Genomic DNA, 21,453 nt, shown 5'->3' with positions numbered 1-21,453 from the left:
TGCCCAGGCTGGAGTGCAATGGTGCGATCATGGCTTACTGCATTTTCCGCTTCCCGGGTTCAAGCAATTCTCTTGTCTCAGCCTCCTGAGTATCTGGGATTACAGGCGCGCACCACCACACGCAGCTAATTTTTGTATTTTTTTTTTTTTTTTAGTAGAGGCAGGGTTTTACCATTTTGGTCAGGCTGGTCTCAAACTCCTGACCTCAGGTGATCCACCCACCCTGGCCTCCCAAAATGCTGGGATTACAGGCGTGAGCCACTGTGCCTGGCCAATAAAACTTTTTAACTGGACTTCCCTTGGGTCCCCTTGCTACCCCCATCTAGTCTCCCACCCCTTCTTCCTCTCCCCAGCAGCGAGGCCCTGGTCCCATTCACCTCTCCCACTGCTCTGCTTGTGCAGCTGCTTACTTAGCAGCCCTGCCTTTGATTGCTTGATTTGTTTTGAATCTTAGGATGGTGAAATGATGCATGAAACCACCGAGGGTTTTCACAGACCAGGGCTGTGACTGGCCAGAGAGGACTCTGGTGCTGTCTTTTTGAACTTCATTTTCTTTGTAGCGTTCTCCCCTGATTAATGCTGCCTCTGTCTTCAGAGTTCCTGCTACTCTCCTTAAAACTGGAGCTGAAGGATAGACAAAAATTCCTTTGCCTAAGGTAAGAGAAATATGGTAGAATTATAAAAGTACTTAAGTTGATTTTTAGATCTTATGTTAGAATCTTTGAGTTCTTTCCCATTCAGTATCCTATCCGAGGTTGCCCCCAAAATACCCCATTAGCTTTTTAGACTCTTCAGCCTTTGATTCCATCTAGATCAAGTGCCGTCGGAGGAGGTCTTCTGGAGAAAACAGTGGGCAGTGAGTGTGGCTGATGAGTCATCCTGGGGCAGACAGAACAATGCCCCTGCGGAGTGTCTCATTATTGACTGATAGCTGCCTAGTCACTGCTGCCTACTTGGACTTTGGTTTATTGTACCCCATGCAATACTTTTACTGGAACTTTACTTTTAAATTATCCCTTCAGTTTATGTTGAGGCTCTTGTCAGAAACAGCTGTGTGAAATTCCTTACTTTATTTTATGCATTATCATATGAGTGTATTATCTGTGACCCAGTAAATAAATAACTAGTAAAAAAAATACTTTTTTATGTGTAAAATGTTACGACTATGGAATTGTGTAAAATCTTTATATATATTTTTAAAGATTAGTAAAATGAATACTTAACATACCCATGACACAGATTAAAAAAATAAATAAATTATCAGAGCTTTCATACCCTTAAAATTCCTTCTTAATGCATTCTCTTTCCTTCCCTCAACCCTCAGAGGAAATGGCATCCTAACTTTTGGACCAGTGTTTTCCTTGTTTTTCTTTATGATTATGCCACTCATGTGTATATATTAAATATGGTGTGTTTAGTTTTGAAAAACTGAGTATCAGGCACAAACCTAGCTGCTTAAGGGGAGGACACTATTGCCCTTGTTAGATGAAAGTTCCCAGAAGAAGAGAATTTCTGAGTCATGGTCTTTAGGTTCCCTGAGGCAACTTTCTGAGGCTGTCAGGAGCTCAGCTGAGCTAGGGGAGGGAGCTGAGCTGCCAGGTATTGGAGTGGCTGGTTAAAGCGACAAGGCAAAAGTGAGAGTTAAGCCTTTAATCATTTACTGTAATGGTATAAGTGAGATGTGACGATCAGGATGTCTCACCCCCATCAAAAGGGAACAAAAGGCTCCTGCAGTTTATGGTTCTTGAGGTGGTGGGGCAAAGGAGAAGGGCCAGGAGCCAAAGAGTGCAGAGTCTGAGTCAGAGTGGGGAGCAGCCTCTTCAAGGAGCCTCTCTCTGCCAGCAGAGAATGGGACCAGGAAATAAAGGTGCCTGGGGTAGGAAGGCAAATATAAGAAGAGCTTTGTCACCCAGAAATGGCTGAGTCGTTGACTGCAACTCCCCTGAGAGACTACAGTACGCTGGCTCTGCACCAAGCCTGGTGTGTGAAGGTCTTCTTTTTTTCCCTGTGAGGCCTGCCAGGCAAAGCCTTGCATATGGCCAGGCCTGAGAAATCCCATATAGGTTTTCAACCAGGAGCCTGATTCCTAAGGACATCAGTAGGCAAGGTCATGAGCTAGTCCTGGGATAAATGTGGGACTCAGTCGGTAGGGACATCTGGCAGAAATGTAGTAGCCAGGTACTGAATATCCAGCAGAAATATCATGAGGGGAAGAGCTGTTCCCTCTTTCTAAATTCACCACTGTTTACCCTGGCTCTCTGGAGCATATCAAAGCAGAACAACTTCTGTGAGTGACATAAGTGTCTTTAACTGATGCCAGCAGTAAAGCATGTGGAGCCAAGATAAAATACAGACAAGAATCTGGTCCAGGCTCATCCAGGCTCACACAAATAAAATGTGGAGATTTTGGGCATGAGTCAGTAAGTACTTGGTTCTGGACTGGCTACCTTCCATGGTTTGTGTACATCTGTCCTCTTGGCATCCCATTGGGATTTCCTTGACTGCTCTCCCCTGTTGGATCTCCTGTGCCCTTATCCTGTTTGTTCTTCTTTCTTGGTTTATTTTCTCACTTTGGTAGACCTCATCTTCTAGTAAGTAGGTCTTGAGAGTAGATAGCTGGGAGGTAAACATTTATGAAACTTTGCATATTTGAAAATGTCTTTATTTGCTTTCGTATTTGGTTCACTGTTTGGCCAAGTATTGAACTCTAGACTTGAAAACATTGTCGGTTGCTTCAGATGGTGCTATTCAGATGTTCCGAAGTTATTTGGATTTCTAAACCTTTGTATGTGACCTTTGCTTCCCCTTCCTCTCTCTAGAAGATTGTAGAATATCTTCTTTGTCTCTATGGTTCTGAAATTTCAGAGCAATACCATCTCAGTGTAGATCTGCTTTCATGTGTTCTCTTAGACACTTGATGGGTTGTTTCAATCTTGTAACTCATGCCTTTGATTTCTGGGAATTTTCTTGAATTATTTCTATACTTATTTCATTCCCTTTGTTTTCTGATTCAGAACTTTTATTGTTTGGATGTTCATAGTTCCCAGTCCTCTAATTTTATTTTATTTTCTTTTTTCCCCCCATTTTTAAGCTCTTTGGCTTTGTTTTACATTCTAGAACATTTTATCAGCCTTATTTTTTCCAACTGTTCTAATGAGTTTTTATTTTTCATTATCATGCTTTTAATTTCCAAGAAGTTTTGTTTGTTCTATAAACATTCCTTTCTAAAAAATAGTATTTTATTTTTGTTTCATGGATTCAACACATTTTCTCTCTAAGGGTATTAATGATGTTTTTACCCTCCCAGAATAATCTTGGCATCTTCTAGCTTGTGTTTTTTGTTTGTTTGTTTGTTTGTTTTGAGCCTGAGTCTCGCTCTGTTACCAGGCTGGAGTGCAATCGCATGATCTCGGCTCACTGCAACCTTCGCCCCCTGGGTTCAAGTAATTTTCTCTTGCCTCAGCCTCCCAAGTAGCTGGGACTACAGGCACGTGCCACCACGCCCAGCCAATTTTTGTATTTTTTAGTTGAGATGGGGTTTCACCATGTTGGCCAGGATTGTCTCAATCTCTTGACCTGGTGATCCGCTCGCCTCAGCCTCCCAAAGTGCTGGGATTACAGGTCTGAGCCACCGTGCCCAGCCTAGCTTGTTTTTTTAAACATCTTTTGGTCTCTACCTTCCATGTTAGGTGCTTTCCTTAGATGTCTGGCAAACTTAGGCTGTCATGATTAAGGCTAGAAGACCGAAAAAAGCTGTATAGAAGCTCTAAATTGTGGATGGAATCTATTAAGGTTGAGTTTTTATATAGTTTGAATAAATGATGTGAGCAGAACTTAGAGTGACTGCCAGTTCTTTGGTTTGCCTTTAGATGTAAAAGAAAATATAAAGTAACAGAGGTCTTTTAGGGTTGTAAAAGGGAGGTGCAGTGAGTGTTTTATTAGGTTAACTAAAATGGAAGATTATAGACAATTTTTAAAGAAGTGATTGAGTAGAGGGGAGAACACCTAAATGAGTTTAAGAGACTCTGTCTTCTATGTGAGAATGGAATAAGGTAGTGTTTGCAAAGGACCCAGAAGAATGCTTGCCTTCCAAAATATTTTTTGATTGAATAAATTCATAATAAAATATTGAAAGAAAAACTTAGCTTATGGTTGCCATATATGAAAGGCACAATAAAAATATATTATCTATCACATAAGCTTTACTAGCATTTACCAGTTTAGGAAGTATTTTTCCAGTGGACTCATTCTGAAGCTTTCCCTCTGCAGATTCCAATCTTCCTTGAAGACTGTTGTTGATTGGAGAAATTCAGTACATGTATAACGCTTATGTGTGAGACTGTAGTCTAAGCTCTTTACAATCAGAAACTCATTTAATCCATATGGTTACCAGATGAGATAGGTAAACCACTTTATAGATAAGGAAACTGAGATAGAAGGATATTAAATAGCTTTGCCAAGGTCACAGGGCTAGTCATTGGCAGAGGAGGGATTTGAGTACTGACAATGGCTCCAAAGTGTGTGCTCTACTGTCTTTTTTTTTTTTTTTTTTTTTTTTTTGAGATGGAGTCTTCCTCTGTCGCCCAGGCTGGAGTGCAGTGGTGTGATCTAGGCTCACTGCAAGCTCCGCCTCCTGGGTTTACTTATGCCATTCTCCTGCCTCAGCCTCCCGAGTAGCTGGGACTACAGGTGCCCGCCACCAATCCCGGCTAATTTTTTGTATTTTTAGTAGAGACGGGGTTTCACCATGTTAGCCAGGATGGTCTCGATCTCCTGACCTCGTGATCTACCTGCCTTGGCCTCCCAGAGTGCTGGGATTACAGGCGTGAGCCACGATGCCTGGCCTACTGTCTTTGAGAATATATTTAAAGTGTTCTTTCCACAGCAATTAAATTGTCTGCAGCTTTAGTTAATTTTTGTTTAAAGATTCTGCATAATGAAGAAAAAAGTGTTTATTCCATTTCCAAAATGAGTAGTATTTCTATTTCATAAAAAGTTTTACTTAAAATGTTAAAATGTTTTAAAGATACACGACACTAAGAAGGATCTAGACTTTCCGTTCTCTTTTCTGTTCTCATGTTCCAGAATATTACTGTTCTGTAATAATTCATTTCTGAAGGATTCTGAGGTCCCAGGATTTTGCTGTTCTTCAGCTGATATTTCTGTATGCATTGTTTTGGTTTGATAGGTGGAAGTTTACTCTTTCTAATATTGTCATTTTTCAGGATCCTATTTTGCTCCATTTTTAGCTGTTATACATGTAATTTTATAATTATTCTAATAGTTTCCTCAGTTAATTTTACTTAGACTCATTTATTGAACTAACGACACATTGGAGGGAAAGGTAACATACAGCGTGTTGGGTGGTGGTTTCTTAAATGTCTGCTTTTGCGATTACACATTTCCCCGACTCCTCATTCTCCAGGTAAGATGACTGTAACTCCATACCTTCGCATGGTCTGGTAGTTTGTAGTTGGTAATTTCAGTATGGAAAATTTCTCTTTTTTTTGGAAGGTTTTTCTTTAATGTTTTCAAGCCAAGGTTAAAATATACTCTATTATTTCTTTTGGTGGTGAATACGAACATCTATTTTAATGTTATCTGGAACATTTTTATGATTTCTTCCTTATAAGTATTTTTTGACAAATATCAAGAGGTCTCCAAATAAGTAATTGAACAAATTTCTTTCTATTAATGTGCTCTACAATGGGTATATTACTTATTAGTATGTTTTTAAACTGAATTTTCACTGCTTTATATATACATGCATATCTTTTGTCATTATTCAACTTTTTATCATCAAGTACGTCAGTGGTGCCTTGCCCCATCTGTCTTCCCCACCCCATCTATCCCTTTGTCTAGGGAAAGCCACTTTCAGATCTTTGAAATCTCAGCAATTCTGATACGTAAAACAATAGTCCACAGTTACGTTATTATGACTGTAAAAATATTGCTTACTGCTGAATTAAGTAGTATAAATAATTGTTTATTTGGTAACTTAAAATTTTTCCTGTGGTTAATTATTGCGAATATTTTGTTTTCCTTGGTGTTCTGTATGCTGATTAATTGCTCTCCAGATCTACAACTGAACTGTAAACGCTTATTTTATACTTTGTCAAATGTATAAAATCCATTATTTCAATTCTCCCACTCCTATCCCCTGGGGCCTCCCTCCTGGAGCCTCTGGCTCTGGTTCCATCCTAGACCCGTCCTTCCCTGGGCTTCCGTATAGCGATTCCCTGGGAGTTTTGTTTACCACCATCCTGAGAATTCCCCTTTCCTCATTGGATTCATTGTGTTTTGGACCCCAGGTTGGTCTCTTTCTGGTCTGTTTCATCCTTTCGAGGATTATATCCTCAGGTAATTTCCAAGAGAGTCACAGAGATAGTTTTAAAATACATTTGTCTGGCATGTTTGAACATTTCCTTTTTTATTTTTGTACTCAATTACTGGTTTGCCTGGTTGTTGATTTTTATTTTTCCTCAGACTTTTAAAGGCTTTGTTCGACTGTCTTCTAAGATGGAGTGTAGCTTTTCAAAAGTCTGGTGCTGTTCTACCATTAGTTCCTTTTGTGTGTGGCTAGTTGTTTTCCTCTGGCAGCTTTTGGGTTCATCTTTCTCTCTTTAGTCCCCAAAAAGTTCATGATGTGGTAGATATTTCATCCTTCTCATCGCATACTTTGTGCGCTCTATCTGGGCACTTACTTCACTTTGGAGGAAAACTTTTTTTAGTATTATTTCCCTAATGACTTTCTCTTCTCCATTTTTTTTTCCTGTTTTCTTGAAAGTTATTGATATTGGACTTCTTGAAGTCGAATTTTCTCAGGGTTTTTCTCCCTTATTTTATTTTTACATTTTATTGTCATTTCTGTTAGTTTCCAACCTAAAGAATCTTGAGTTTGAGAATTTCTCTGCCTGTTGCATTGTCTTTGTTACCTCTAGGTCCCCCTTCAATTTGTATTAGTTTCTATTTTTCACATTGGAAGCTTCCATCCCCAACAGCCTGGTGATTCCTAGCTTGACATTTGTATCTAAGAATGAGGAGCTGGTTGGAAGATTGCAAAGTGGATGGGTCTTAACTGACTAGTGGCTTTTATTACAGCATGATGAGAGTGTAAACTGCTTTGTTTAGGGAGACTCAGGCTCCTTTCATCTTGTTGCTTTTTAGTTTACCAGCCTCAGCTGCTTCTGCCTGTGGCCAGAGTCCAGGAGACATATCTGATTCTTTACGTCAGTGCAGAAGTGACACCCAGTGCCAGTGACTACTCCTCCCCCTCACCCCTGGTCATATGCAGACACTTATGCGTGAGGGCTGAGCACACACTCACTGAGGTAGGGTCAGTGTTCCCTTTTCCTCACTTCCACCCCCTGTCTGGCAATGAGGTCACTTTTTGAACAGAACTTTTAAATGATCTTTTTCATGAACTTCTCTACATTTAATGTGGGCTGCCCAGAGTCCCTGTGGCCCCTCTGTTGATCTGTTCCTGATCTTCTCCCCTACTTTTGAATATTTGCCCTTGTCTCTGCCCAGTTCTCCATTGTTTCTGAGCTTTTGTGAGAAAAGCCTGGATGTCCTTTTGTAGACATAAGTAGCCAGCAGAAAATCCCTTTTCTTCCACATAAGGAACTGGCTAGTCAGAGGACAATACTTCATCTTCCGATTTTCTGTTCTCTGTTATCTTTTTTGGTCATTGGAGATTCAGAGTGGTTTCTTTGATACCTGAGAGATTTTTTTTAAGCTGCTTTATTTCTAGATATGTTCCAGAAGCCCTGAGGGCCTGGATGATTAGTCTGTATGTCAAAGCCCTTTTTAATTTTGCTTGATGTCCCCCTTTATATCTGGAGTGAATAGTCATCATTAACACAGTTAATCTTCCTACCTTCTCTTCCCATGATCCAACCAAGTTGCCTATGAGGTATTCTTAGGCTCTGTAGCAGAATGGAATAGCGTTTTGTATTAATTTTCCACTCTTCCACTGCCCTCCACCTGTTTTAAGGAAAAGTTGAATTTCTTAAATTTTATGCCAGTTTTGCTTCCATTGTTTTACATGATATTTTCTTATTATTTATTTTCAAAAAATCAAGCATTTACTGCTTATGCAGCCTGGATTTTTGGCTAAAAACACGTCTTAAATAGGCTGTGAATTCTACCATCTCAAACTTTTCCAGCTACATTTTTTTTTTAATGTACTATTAACTTGGCCCGCTAACACATCTTTAATCAAATCCATTTGGTCTAACAGTTGTATATGAATATTTAAAAGATAAGTATTTTTATTTAGTATGCATAAATTGATGAAAGTTATTGGTTGGCAATATTGGCATCTTTTCTCCAAAACCTTCCCCTTTTTATGCCTTCACTCTCTCAGCAAATGACACTTCTGTCTACTCTAATGCCCAGTCTGACCTCTAAGAGATAGCCATGACTTTCCTCTTTCCTCTGTAATCCAAGGAGTCACAAAATCCTATTATTACTGTCCTGCTTCAGAGTATCTCTGGCGGACGCTTCTTCCACTTCTCTGCCAGCCCATCCCCCTGGGATGACTCTGCATCAGTTCTTGTGGCTCTGCTCCCCACCAGTCTTGCTCCCAGGCTGCTCTGCACACTGTTGTCAGTGTGGTCTTATCATTTGAGGAACTGTGATGAGGGCAGTGCAGCTGGAGAGCAGAGTGTGGGTAGTACGAAGAATAGTGAAAGGAGTTGAGGTGTATGCAGGGGCCAGATCCTGTGAGGCATTTCGGATATGTTTTGGTGTTTGGATTTGACCTTGTGGCAGGGATGCCACTGAAGGGCTGTGTGGATGGAGTGGGATTGGGTCCATTCATTGTTAAAGACAACACACTCTGCAGTGTAGAGGGAGCAGGCTTTGGGTAGGGGGTGTCGGAGGCTGTAGCAGCCCAGGGGAAGAGGATGGGAGCCTGAGCTGGTATGATGGTGGTGGGATGGAGGGAAGTGGACAGACTCTGGGATACTAGGAGGGAGTCTCCAGGGGAAGCATTTGTTCAGAGGAGAGTGATATTTCCAGGCAGGAGAAGGAGGAAGCATCTGGGAAGAGGCTGCAGGTGTTGGATAGGTAGTTGTTCACCATGGAATGAAGGGCCTGGAGCACACAGTGGAGAGGTCTGCATAGGAGTTGAGGAGTGTGGTGGTTGGGTCAGAGCAGAGGCTCACCTGAACACATAGCCCTGCCTGGTGTGACATGAGGTGTGGTGTGTTTGGCTACAAGCTTTCAAAAAAGGAATGCCAGCAGTCTTTTGATTGAACAGTTCTGTTTTCAGGTACCCTTTCACTCTCTTTCATGGACAAGGCTTGGTCCTTGGCACCATGGGTGAATTGAGGAGTTCACAATCTAATAAATGAAAACTTCTGTTAGAACTGGCAGATAGAGAGTTAAATTAAAGGCGTTAATCACTTGCTTGAAACAGACTGGAAACGACCAAGCTGAGAATTTTTCTCACCCTTCCCGATTCTTATCCTTATTCCTCATCTTTCTTTCCTATCTCTTTCCTTAGTAACCAGTGAATCCCCCATCCCCCTGCCACCATGAGTATAGGGGAAGGTTCTCAGCTCTGAACCAGGCCTGCTTGGCATTTCTTCATTGGGCTGGGAAGGTGCTCAAGCCTTCAATCTCCAACTTAAGATTGGAAATTATCTTAATTTGGTTATTTCCAAATTTTTCTCCATTTTCTCTTTCTTAAGCATTTATACAACAATAAGAAAACTTAACTCGTAAGAGTTGTTTAATATAGTTTTGAATGAACTCTGATTACTTTTTTCTCTTCAAAAGTTCAACTTTGGATGGTTCATCATTTTTGTAAATAGAGATAAAAATCTTAATGATTAATGAAACCTATCAAAACTTGATAATTGATTTAAATCTATACAACTGTAGTAGGTAGGAAAGAAGAGAAATATAGAATTCTTAAATTTTAGAGCTGGAAAGTATTTTTAGGTCCTTTTTAGCTTTATTTTTTATTATCCCCTCATTTTATGTCTAAGAAAAATCAAGGTTTAGGTGAATGAGATGTATGAGTAAATGTGGTAAATGTTTAGCAAGCTTAGAATGTTTTAAAATTTGCACAATAGGAGCTTTCATATTTTCTGACAGTTGGTGGTAATATTGCAGAAGAGACTTTTTTTTTTTTAAACCACTAGGGAATGCTGAAATATCAACTGATCAACTATAATGGGAGAAAATTTTTTTTAAAATTTTAGGTATTCTGATTGCTGCATCTTTTCTGTTTAGCAAAATAACAGGACTTACTTAGTAGCCTCTATGCATTGGGGTGAGAGGGTGGACATCGAGAACACTAGTTTAGATTTGTTTGAAGTCATATCATTTCACAGTGATTCTAACTCAGAACATTCCTTGTAGATAAACAAATTTTATTCTCCTCCTCTAGCTTTGCAGTTCTCAAAAGTGTACTAGAAAAAATCTGCCTCTTTTGTTAGTTAAGCAAAGCTGAGCCCATATTCATGGAAGATGTTGGACCATAACCTGTATTTAATAATTTGGTGAAAAAGGAGTGTTGTTACAGCGGCTCTGCCCTCAGGAAATTGTCCAACCTCAGAGCCTCCCAGGTTGTATGGCAGCTGAGTGAGGGTATGCGACTTCTTAGGCAAACCTCATCCTGAGATTTGGTCGGGGAATTGGATTTGTGAATCTTTTGTTCTTTCTCTACCTTTACTCTGCCATTTAGAAAATTAAAGTTATTAAATTTCCATTTTTATTCCTCGTTCCAGAGAATTTTTAAAAGGAAATTTTACATTAAATTCCCCGTGTCATTTTTTTAAAAACTCATCTTTCTTGTGTTTTGGGTTGTTTTAGCTTCTAATCAGAGAATGAGGTGCCTTTGCAACTAGATGTTCCAGTGACATAAGAAAATGATGTGTAATCTCTGTATAGTCACAATATTGAGCTTGTTGATTATCTCCTTCAGATCCCTAATATGTTTCCTTTAGCTTACTTGACCTGTCAGATTATGAAAGAATTAAAATTTTCCACTGTGATCAGATTTTATCATGTTCTCTTTGTATTTCTAGAAGTTTTAACTTGGTACTTGACTCTTACATTGGTTGTCCAAAAAAAAAAATTATTGTTTTTTGAGACAGTTTCACTCTGTCACCCGGGCTGGAGTGCCGTGGCGCAATCTCAGCTTATTGTAGCCTCCGCCTTCCTGGTTCAAACGATTCTTGACTCTCAGCCTCCTGAGTAGTTAGGACTACAGTCATGCGCCATCACGTGGCAATTTTTTTTTTTTTTTTTTTTTTTTGTAGAGACAGTGTTTCATCATGCTGGGCAGGCTGGTCTCGAACTCCTGGCCTCAAGTGATCCACCCGACTTGGCCTCCCAAAGTGCTGAGATTACAGTACAGGCATGAGCCACCGTGGCTGGCCCCAAAAATTTTTATTTAAAGGAATACAATTAGAATTGAGTAAATGGAAAGAAATACACTGTGCAACTGAATGACCATCATATAAATGACAGCCCTTCCCAACCCAAATTATATATAAATTTAATGTCATTCTGATCAGAAGCCTGACAATTTTTTCTTGGATTGGGGAGCAGGGTTGGGAGACTGGTTCAGATGTTATATGTAAGAATAAGTTGGTAGGAATTACCTAAAAAATCTTAAAAATAAGAGTAGTTGGGGGTGGGGAGCTTTTTAAAATCATGTGTTAAAATTACCATAATGCTACAGTAATAAAAATAGTGTGATACAAAAAAAAATACAGAATTCAGTCAGTTGAATGAAATAGAACAGAGTCTATCTAATATAAGATAAAGGCTGAATTTCATTTCACCGGTAAAAGGGATGTTTACGTGATAAATGATTTTAATATAATTGGGTATTTCAAAGAGAACAAAATTAGGGTGGAAGAGCTAAGTGGAAAATGCAGTTAATAATATTAGAAGAAATTTTAGGAGACTGTAGTTTTGAGGTGTGGAAGACCTTCAGAGACAAGACAGAAAGTGCAGAAGAAATAAAGGAAAATATAAACATATTTAAATACATAAAAGTTTAAAAATTCTTTCTGACAGAATACACCACAAATTATATCAAAATACTTTGTCACACATGTGTTAACTTAAAATAATCAAAAGGATCAGAATCTAAAGAGCGTTTATTCAAGCACAAAGTGTGAGGGTGGACCACTCAGGAACACCAACTCCAAAGGAATGAAGTCAGCCTTTGGAAGTAAGGAAGTTTAGGTTTCATTTATATAGGCAGAGACAGAGACATTTTTAGCAGGAATACAACATTATTCATACAGGTTGGCACATAGTCACAGCAGTTTGACTGGTTATAGGTGGTATTTCTTTTGGGGAAGGGTACATTTAACTTTTTTTTTAAACAGAGGGTATAATAATGACGGGTTTTCTATAGTCTGATCTAAGCAAAGTAAAACAACACAGGGAAAGTTAATCTTTAACAGAGGTTATTAACTACGAAGGCAGGCTCAACACCTGTAGTTTCAGCTACTCTGGAGGCTGAGGCAGGAGGATTGCTGGATCCCATGAGTTCGAGGCTGCAGTGAGCCCTGATTGTGCCACTCTACCCTAGCTTGGGTGACAAAGTGAGACCCGGTCTCTGGGAAAAAAAAAAAAGGCAGGAAGTTTTTGTGCCTGACATTGTTTAATTCTGTAGTCATTGTACTGAACAAGAAAAATAAGAAAGCAAGTTAATCTGTAATCTGAGAATGGAAGTTGTAACCATATGTGACTCAGATCACAGTTACATCTTTCTGAAGGCTTAAAGTGGTTGTTTTTTTGGACAGCTTTTAAATGTTATTTTCACATTTGACAGTCAAAGGTTTGATAACCTTAATTTTTAAGTAGGGAAATAGTCTAATAGAAAAATAGACAAGAATATGAATAAGCAGTTCACGGAAGAAAAAATACATGTTGTCAAAACAAAACACTAAAATGATGCTGCATACAAGTAGGCAGTGAGAAAAGGGTTTTCACCTAAGGACAAAATTTGAAAAACACATGAGGTGCTGCACGAGGGGTGGAGAAATGACCTCCTGCATACTCTGTGACGAGGGTGTGGACTGCTGCAGTGCTTCCGGGCACAGCTCACATCCTTTGACTCATGTGTCTCACAGTTAGATCCCTCCTGAAACAAATGCGCCAGCATTTACACATACGAGGATGTTTGCTTTCACCGTTTTTTATTATAGCAAGAAATCGAAAAATATTTATATGCCCAGTAATATGGAATGGGCTAAATAAATATATTTGTACTATACAGTATTTGCCATCTGTAAAAAGAATCCCTTTAAGTTTACATATATTGATTAGGAATAATCTTTATGCTGAATAATTAGAAAAGGAACAAATTTTAGATGTTAATATGATCACACAGAAAATATATGTTTGTGCGGTTAGAGAGACAGATTTGGAAGAATAGACACATACTAAAATGTTCTTATGTGAATAGGATTGGGAGAGGGTAGCAAGAGAAAATCACATTTTTTTCCCTATAAACTATATTTTTTGTCTTGTTAGAGTAAGTTCAAAACACTAAAATGTATTTATTTGTTTTCTAAACCATTAACTCTGTCTTAACCTTTCTAATGTCTAATCACTTGTGATGAAGCCTGGGCCTAGCCTGTGTGCTTCTCTTCTGAAGAAGATGTGGTACACCTTTCAGGAAAGAACCCTGGCGTCCACTTCCTAGCCTGTACTGCTTTCTAAGCTCCTCTATCTGATGCTCTCATTTCAGTGATCCATCACTTCAGACACTTTCTGGCCAATGTCCTCAGTTTCTTTGCCCCTTTATATTTCATTTGTGCTTTCTAGGCTGATAATTGGTAGGCAAAAATCACACAATCTTATGATTAGTGACCCTATAGATTTGTGTTCTGCAGCCTCAGTTGTTCCCCTAAGATATCCCAGCAGCACTGTGTTTTCCCCAGTTACCACTCTCCTGAAATGTGAGTGGTGTTTCAGACATTTCTGTCTTTCCTCAAACGTTTAATGCTGCCATCGTTTCTCTCTAGCAGCGAGTGGCTGTGTCTTCTGCTCTGTGGGGAACATGGAAACTCCACAAAGTACTTGCCACTAAATATGCAGTCTTCCTCCTCTTTTGCCAAGGCAAACAGGCCACCTGTGCTGGGGTCCCAGCCCTACCTGTCTCCTGGATACTCCCTACATGGATTATCCCTGCTGGCCATTGCATCTCTTCCTCTTTTCCTCATTCATACATCACAAGAGTAAATACAAGGCCTTTGATGCCTATACCATGTGGTTCTTTGTTTCCTCTCTGACCTCTCTGTGGTATACTTATAGATAGAGAAATAGAAAGAAGGTAGATAGAGAAAAAGAAGGAAGGATATTTGGGTAGAATAATAAGAAAGCAGCATGAGCTAAAATGAGTAAGAAGACCTCAAGAGTAAAGATGCAGAACATGATGAAATAAACCAAAACATAGCCTTATGTCCCCTACCCAGACCTGGGGGACAGTAGGGAACATATTTCACTCTTACCTGAGCAAATGAAGGTTAATTGTTAGAACTACTAGATTGCACCATTGTAATTTCTTATCTAGAGTTATAAGCCTGATCGTCATACTTTGATATTTGTGTTCTATTCCAGTTTTTGAAAACAAATGAAACATAAAACTTCATAAACTGGTATTCCTCAAGTGTATTCTGCAGAAAAGTAGCTTGGGGATGGGATTTGGGAAATATGAAATTAAATCTTTAATGTATGGAAGTGCCTTGTGAATTTCTAGGAGCAGGTAGGCAGTGTGGGGTTTTCCATCCTCATGACCATGGATCCCTTTCCTTGCACGTCTTTCTCACCCTTTTTCCTAATGTATGTCATCTGTCCCAAGGAAAGCAGTTTGAGAAATGTTGAAGGACATAAATAAATATAAGGTTATAAAGAAAATAAAAAGAAAAATCAGGTTGCATGATGTACAGCAATGTGACTAGTAAGAATTTTTTATTCCCTTTCAGTTTGCATGCTTTTCTGAGTCTATACATATTGAAGATAGCAAATGATTTTTTAAAAATGAAAAAAGATTATTTTGACTAATGATACTTTGGAGGAAATACACTATTTTATAAATAAGCATAGGAGAGTTCTAGTATGACTAAAATCTTTTATAATACCAGAGGTTATGATGTTATGCCATTTTAACATTTTTCTTAGGATTGACCTGGATTTTTGTTATTTATGTTTTCTTCTTTTCCAGTGGCAGCCGATTAGGAGGCCTGGTTACAGTGTTGTGCTTCTTTTTCAATCATGGAGAGGTAGGTAATCAAAAACTATTCTCAGAATTACTCCTGGAAATGCAGTTTTCTTCTTTAAATTTAATCTATAATGGCATTCTTTAAATGTTTGATCTTATTATTTTGATTCAAAATTTAAACACTAGCATTCATTTAAGTTAACTTTTCATGACCATTATACTTCTTATGTGATATAAGGCTTAGTAATTTGATGAAATAGTGTGTCTGTATCAACTGTATCAATTCTTTTTTTTTTTGAGGCAGTGTCTCTTTTTGTTGCCCAGTCTGGAGTGCAGTGGTAGATCATAGCTCACTGCAGCCTCAAACTCCTGGGGTCAGGTGATCCTCCTGCCTCAGAATCAGCTTCCAGAGTAGCTGGGACTACAGGCATTCATCACCACAGTCAGCTAATTTTTTAAATTTTTTATAGACATGGAATCTTTCTATGTTGCCCAGGCTGGTCTTGAATTCCTGGCCTCAAGCAATCCTCCTGCCTTGGTCTCCCAAAGTGTTGGGATTACAGGTGTAAGCCATCACGCCTGCCCTCAAATATCAATTGTTTGTATAATTTTAAAACTGTGAAAGCTCATATTTTAGTTATAATAGAAGTAGGCAGTAATCGATATAACTTTCTTTTGTAGGGATAACTTTTTGTTGCAGGAGCTACACAGTGTATTCTTATTTTAATGTATTAACATTTGATATTCTTTTAAGTACTTTTTGCAAAATATTTGAGTGTTCAAGCGCTTTCTAAAGAGAACAGTATTGTAAAAAATAGAGACTCTGGATCCAGGTTGCCTGGGTTGAAATCCTGACTGCTATTTAGTGGCTCTGTGATCTGAGCAAGTTATTTAATCTCTCTTTGCCTTAGTTTCCTCTTTGTAAATGGCATAATGATGTTACCCACCTCATAGGATTATTGCAGAGACTAAGTGAATTCATATGTGTAAATGCCTAGAACAGTGTTTGGCACATGGTAGCTGCTACGTAATTGTTAGCTTGTATTATTACTGTTATTGACTAATTAACTTGGTTTAAATTCTAATGTAAATTCAGAGTTTCAGTGTTTCTAGATTAATCATAGTTGTAAATGAATTTCTAATACACCTCTGTCTAGATTTCTTTCATGATAAATTTTGTATGAGGGAGAAAAGAATAAAGGTCAGCTTGCTTTGTGTGAAGTGACTTTGTCCTTCCATGCATTTTATACACTCAGTGCCTGCTGTATTTGAATATGCACATGTTTTAACATGTGCTATAACAATAATCATCTCCAAACATAATGCAGAGTCAATGCTGGACTTCTTTTTAGTCAGCGAGTTACTAATGGATACTTAGCTAATATGTTCTTAGTATTTAGAATAACAGAAATGTAAAGCTAGAGTATTTGACAACTGGTTGCAACATGACATCAGTTAATTGGTATAGTATGTGTTTAAAAAAAAAAAAAAAAGATTTGGCTTTTCCTGACTGTGGATCCTGCACATTGTGATAGTGTGGACCATGAAGCACTTTGAGCCACAGATTCTGAGGGAATGACCTAAGAAACAGGGAAATAACCATTTAATAATGGAAGAAAGAAGCATCGTGTGTTAACAATAAGGTGTCAGAGGAAAGAGGTTATTCAAAATTTTGGAACCTAGACCACCAGGAAGACCACTGTTTGTAAAGCGCAAAGGTCTGTCGTGCTACCCTCAGTGTGTGCTATGGTTTTTAATTCTTGGTCTTAAGTTTTCTTATAAGTTTGATACTCATGTGGCATGAACATCATTCCTTACAAAGTTTTCTTAAATTTTAACAATGGAATTCAGACTATTCAACTGGCTTTTCAGGCTGATGAATTGTCTTTTTGATACTTTTCAGCTACTTGGTGTAGCTGAAAAGCATGCTTAGACATTACTTTTTTAGGAAAAGGTAAACCGAATATCATTAGAATTAGAATTTCAGTTTTGCTGAAATAGTCAAGTAGATAATTTTACTTACATGTAAAATTACGTGTGAAAATACAGGTAATGGCATTAAAATTGAGAGCATAAACTGCAGTTTTGGGTAAAGTATTGGTGAGAACTCAACATATTTTGGTTTTAGTTAATGAGATTTTCAGACCCTATTTTTTTCAGATTTTTAAGTGTATACTTTTTCTATGGACAGAAATATTCACTCTGGTAGTACCTATTTATGTATTTAGTGAGCTTTTGTAGAGCATTGCTCACTGGAAATGCTAGTGGGTTACTAACTGGTACCTTACTTTCTTAGGAGAGTTACTTTGATCACATGAGTGATTGGTTTATGTTGCAAAGAATAGTTCTGAATTGTTACTTGCATTTAAGTTCTATTTCCATTATTTAGTTTGCTCTGCACTAGATGCTAAGATAGCATAGGTTTACTTTTTTCAAATTTTCTTTTTCCTCATATGGTTTTACAAGGGAAAAATTTTGCCTGAACAAAATAGTTATAAAATGTGTAGCATGAATAGCTTAATCGATTATTAAATAAATTATTTAAAACACATTTAAAACCTTCAAATCCGAAACTTGTGAAATGCAATAAAATGGTTTATAATAATGATCAGTAATGTTGAGGTTATACATTCTATAATAAAAACTATGCAGATGTTTTCATTGATCAAGCTTCTTTAGTAAATTTCATTCTGTCACAACTGAGAATTTTTGCAAAGGCGAAAGCTAGCAATTTTGTTTTGCCTTTAAAATGCTTTCTTTTACAGGATGCACACAACGTGTTGATGGTGCAGGGTTTTGGCATGCTGATAGAAAAGCACATGAATGTGTATTAAGAAAAACCTGAATACTGTATTTTTCTCCAATTTTTTTATTAGAAATTCTTTTTTTGTGAAATAAGATTGTTTAGCTTTTTCATGGTAAGATTAAAAAAAAAACTTACCAAGCATGATTGATTCTGTTTTATGTAAAACATAATCGCATATATAAAGATGTACACATATGAAGAGGAAATTCCTTACTTTGTGTTTTTTAGAAATAAATACTTTTAAAAAAGTAATTCAAAGTAAATGAAAGGATTGCCTTGGGGTTCATATCTAATTAACCCATTTTTATGACCCACAACATATTTCTGACCCATATTTCTTAACTATTTTTGCACTGAACTGAGATTAAACTATAAACATACATGTTCCTAATTACTTATTGACATAGTCATGCCATTTATATAAGATTTGGAAAAGAATTCTTAGAACACTTTGAAATCAATCTCATTCTTATAATATTCTTATATGGTAGATACGTAGTAAATATCCCAATATCGTAAAAATGGAAGCACTAAAACATTAAGAGATTGGCTCAAGGTTACCCAGCAGGGAGATGATTTTATTTATTTATATATTTAAAAAATTATTTATTTTAACTTACAAATAATAATTGTAGATATTAATGGGCTACAATGTGATGTTTTGATTTATGTATACATTGTAGAAGGAGTCAATCAAGCAAAGTAACGTATCTATTCCTTCACCAACTTAGCATTTTTTGTGGTGAGAATACTAAAAATCTATTCTTTTAGCAATTTCGAAATATGCAGTACATTATTATTAACTGTAGTCGCCAAGTGGAGCAATAGATCATTAAAACTTATTCCTCTGCCCAACTGAAACTTTATATCCTTGGATCATCTCCCCATTACCCATCTCTTCCCTGAGCCTCTGTTAACTACCTTTCTGTTCTCTGTTTCTATGAGAATGACTCTTAGATTCCACATGTAATTGAGATCATACAGTATTTGCCTTCCTGTGCTTGGCTTATTTCACTTAGTGTAGTATCTTTCAGTTCCATTCATAGTGTCTCAAATGACATAATTTCCTTCTTTTTTTAAGGCTGTGTCATATTCCATTGTGTATGTATAGCACATTTTCCTTATTAATCTCTTTATGGACACTTAGGGTTGGTTCCGTATCTTGGCTATTGTGAATAATGCTGAAATGAACATGGGAGTGCAGACATCTCTGATGTACTGATTTCAGTTCCTTTGTATATATACTGTGAAGTGGGATTGCCAGTTCTATTTATAGTGTTTTTGAGGAAACTTACATGGCTTTCTAGAATGACTGTATGAATTTACATTCCCACCAACAGTGTGCAAGAGTTCCCTTTTCTCCACATCGTCTCCAACACTTATCATTTGTCTGTTTTGATAATAGCCATTCTAACAGGTGTACATTGATATCTCATTGTGGTTTTAATTTGAATTTCCCCTATGATTTGAGAAGCTGAGCATTTTTTTTTCATATATGTGTTGGCCATTTGTATCTTTCCTTTTGAGAAATGACTTCAGATTCTTTGCCCATTTTAAAAATTGAGTTGTTTTGTTGCTATTGAGTTATTTGAGTACCTTATATATTTTGAATATTGGCCCCTTATCAGAGGTATGGTTTGCAGATATTTTCTCCCAATCCTCGGGTTGACTCTATACTGTTAATTATTTCCTTTGTTGTGCAGAAGCATTTTAGTTTGACACAATCCTATTTGGCTATTTTTGCTTTCCTTGCCTGTGCTTTTGCAGTCTTATCCAAGAAATCATTGCCCAGATCAATATTGTGGATCTTTTTGCAGAGAGAGGATTACAAGTTTCCTGATTCTCCCATTAATCTCTCCAAACACGAAACTCTTAGGTAAGGGAGTAGCATTTCAAAGAAGACATCACTATAATTTATCTTTTACAAATGAAAGGTGCAGAGACCTTTTCTTACCAATTTGTGGACCTCTTCGTTTTTCTTTCATTCTTTCTTCCTTTCTTTCCAGTGTTGGTAAGGTTTTGGCCTGCTGTACTCTAGGTACTTTTTGATGCTTGAGATGTATAAGTAAAACAAAGACTCCTATCCTTGTGGACAATCATGTGAATGTGGGATTATCTTCTGCCTTAAAGCAGGAGAATAACTGGCTTATTTGGGCAGTAGCAAGGAGGAGCAGAGAGTGATAGCAGATAAGGTCAGACAGTTAATAATTGGAGGTAGGATAGAGTGGGAGCAGATTTCTGTAGGTCATTATAGGGTCTATTTGGAGTGGATGGAATGCCACTAGAGGATGATGACTAGTAGAGTGACATGATTTAAATTATGTTTTACATGAATTTGGGAAACAGTGTAAGTACAAGATGTATAGTTTTATGAAGGCTATTCACTGGTATGTCTATGGATTTGTGAACTTATTATATTAAACTTACAGTAACTGCAAAAGTTCAATAAAAATAGAATGTGTTAATCTTAGCAGCATATCTGCTGATGTAAATTTGAAAAGCAGTCTACAATAGAAAAGTAGCCTACAACATCTTTTATGACCTTGCCCAGCTGGATTTCTGGTTTTGTCTCACATCACTCTTCAGGCTGTTTTTTATTGTTTTGCTTCAGCCCTATTGGCCCTTCTTTCTCCAGTTCCTGGAAAGGACTATTCCTTTTCCTTCCTCAGGGCCTTTGCACATGCTGTTTCCTATGCTTTGTATATACCTCTGTGCCCCTCATCCTGACCTGTGCCTAATTAACTCCCGGTCATCCTTCACAACTGAGCATTTCAGTTTGCATCTCAATGGTGTTCTTAATTTCTTCGTGCAGATCTGGATTTCCATCTGACATAATTTCTCTTTAGTTTTAAGAATTTTATTTAGCATTGTGATAAAGATCTCCTAATAAGTCCCTTAGTTTTTGTCTGTCTAAAAATGTTATCTTGCCTTCATTTTTGAAGTATGTGTTTGCTGCATAAGAATTATAGGTTGATAGCTTTACCTTTCAGCACTTTAAAGATGCCATTCCATTATCTTCTGGTTTCTACTGTTTTATAAGAACTCAGCTATAATTTTTGTTGTTGCTCCTCTGAATGTAATGTGTCTTTTCTCTGTTGTTTGAGAATTTTCATTATATATTTGTTTTTTATTGGTTGATGGTGGTGAACCTAGACGTGCTTTGTTCATTGAACGCTTTTGTTTTTTGGGTTAGTTTTTATTTTTAATCAGTTTTGGAAAATTTCTAGCCAAGATCTTCTTTTTAAATACTTCATTTTCCCCATTCTTTCTCTCTTCTTCTTTGGGGATTCTAATTACATGTATGTTCAACTTTTTAAAAATACTATCACAGATTTTTGACACTGTTTTTTTTTTTCCCCCATTTTTTTTCTCTCTATTCCTCCCTTTAGGTATTTTCTCTTGCCATGTCTAGGAGTTGACGGATGCTTTATTCTGATGCATGCAG

The 21,453-nt window shown here is 37.5% G+C and overlaps 1 protein-coding gene across 6 annotated transcripts in view; it reads left to right on the top strand.

Annotated features, from left to right (window-relative positions):
- Window positions 1–21,453, top strand: part of LOC109027749 (protein C-mannosyl-transferase DPY19L1-like) — a 135,533-nt gene that overhangs the window by 44,733 nt on the left and 69,347 nt on the right. For all 6 annotated transcript variants that reach the window (XR_010134441.1, XM_055347528.2, XM_063708097.1 and 3 more), the window contains one exon: window positions 15,206–15,263. Coding sequence is in view for 5 of the 6 variants with exons in the window: in XM_055347528.2 (XP_055203503.1) it covers window positions 15,206–15,263 (58 nt within the window). In the remaining variant the exon portion in view is untranslated. The remainder of the gene's footprint in view (window positions 1–15,205; window positions 15,264–21,453) is intronic.

This window comes from Gorilla gorilla, chromosome 6 (genome assembly GCF_029281585.2).
Source record: "Gorilla gorilla gorilla isolate KB3781 chromosome 6, NHGRI_mGorGor1-v2.1_pri, whole genome shotgun sequence".
Lineage (NCBI taxonomy): Eukaryota > Metazoa > Chordata > Mammalia > Primates > Hominidae > Gorilla > Gorilla gorilla.
Note: the sequence above shows the minus strand (reverse complement) of the source record. Positions and strands in the feature narration are given on the sequence as shown.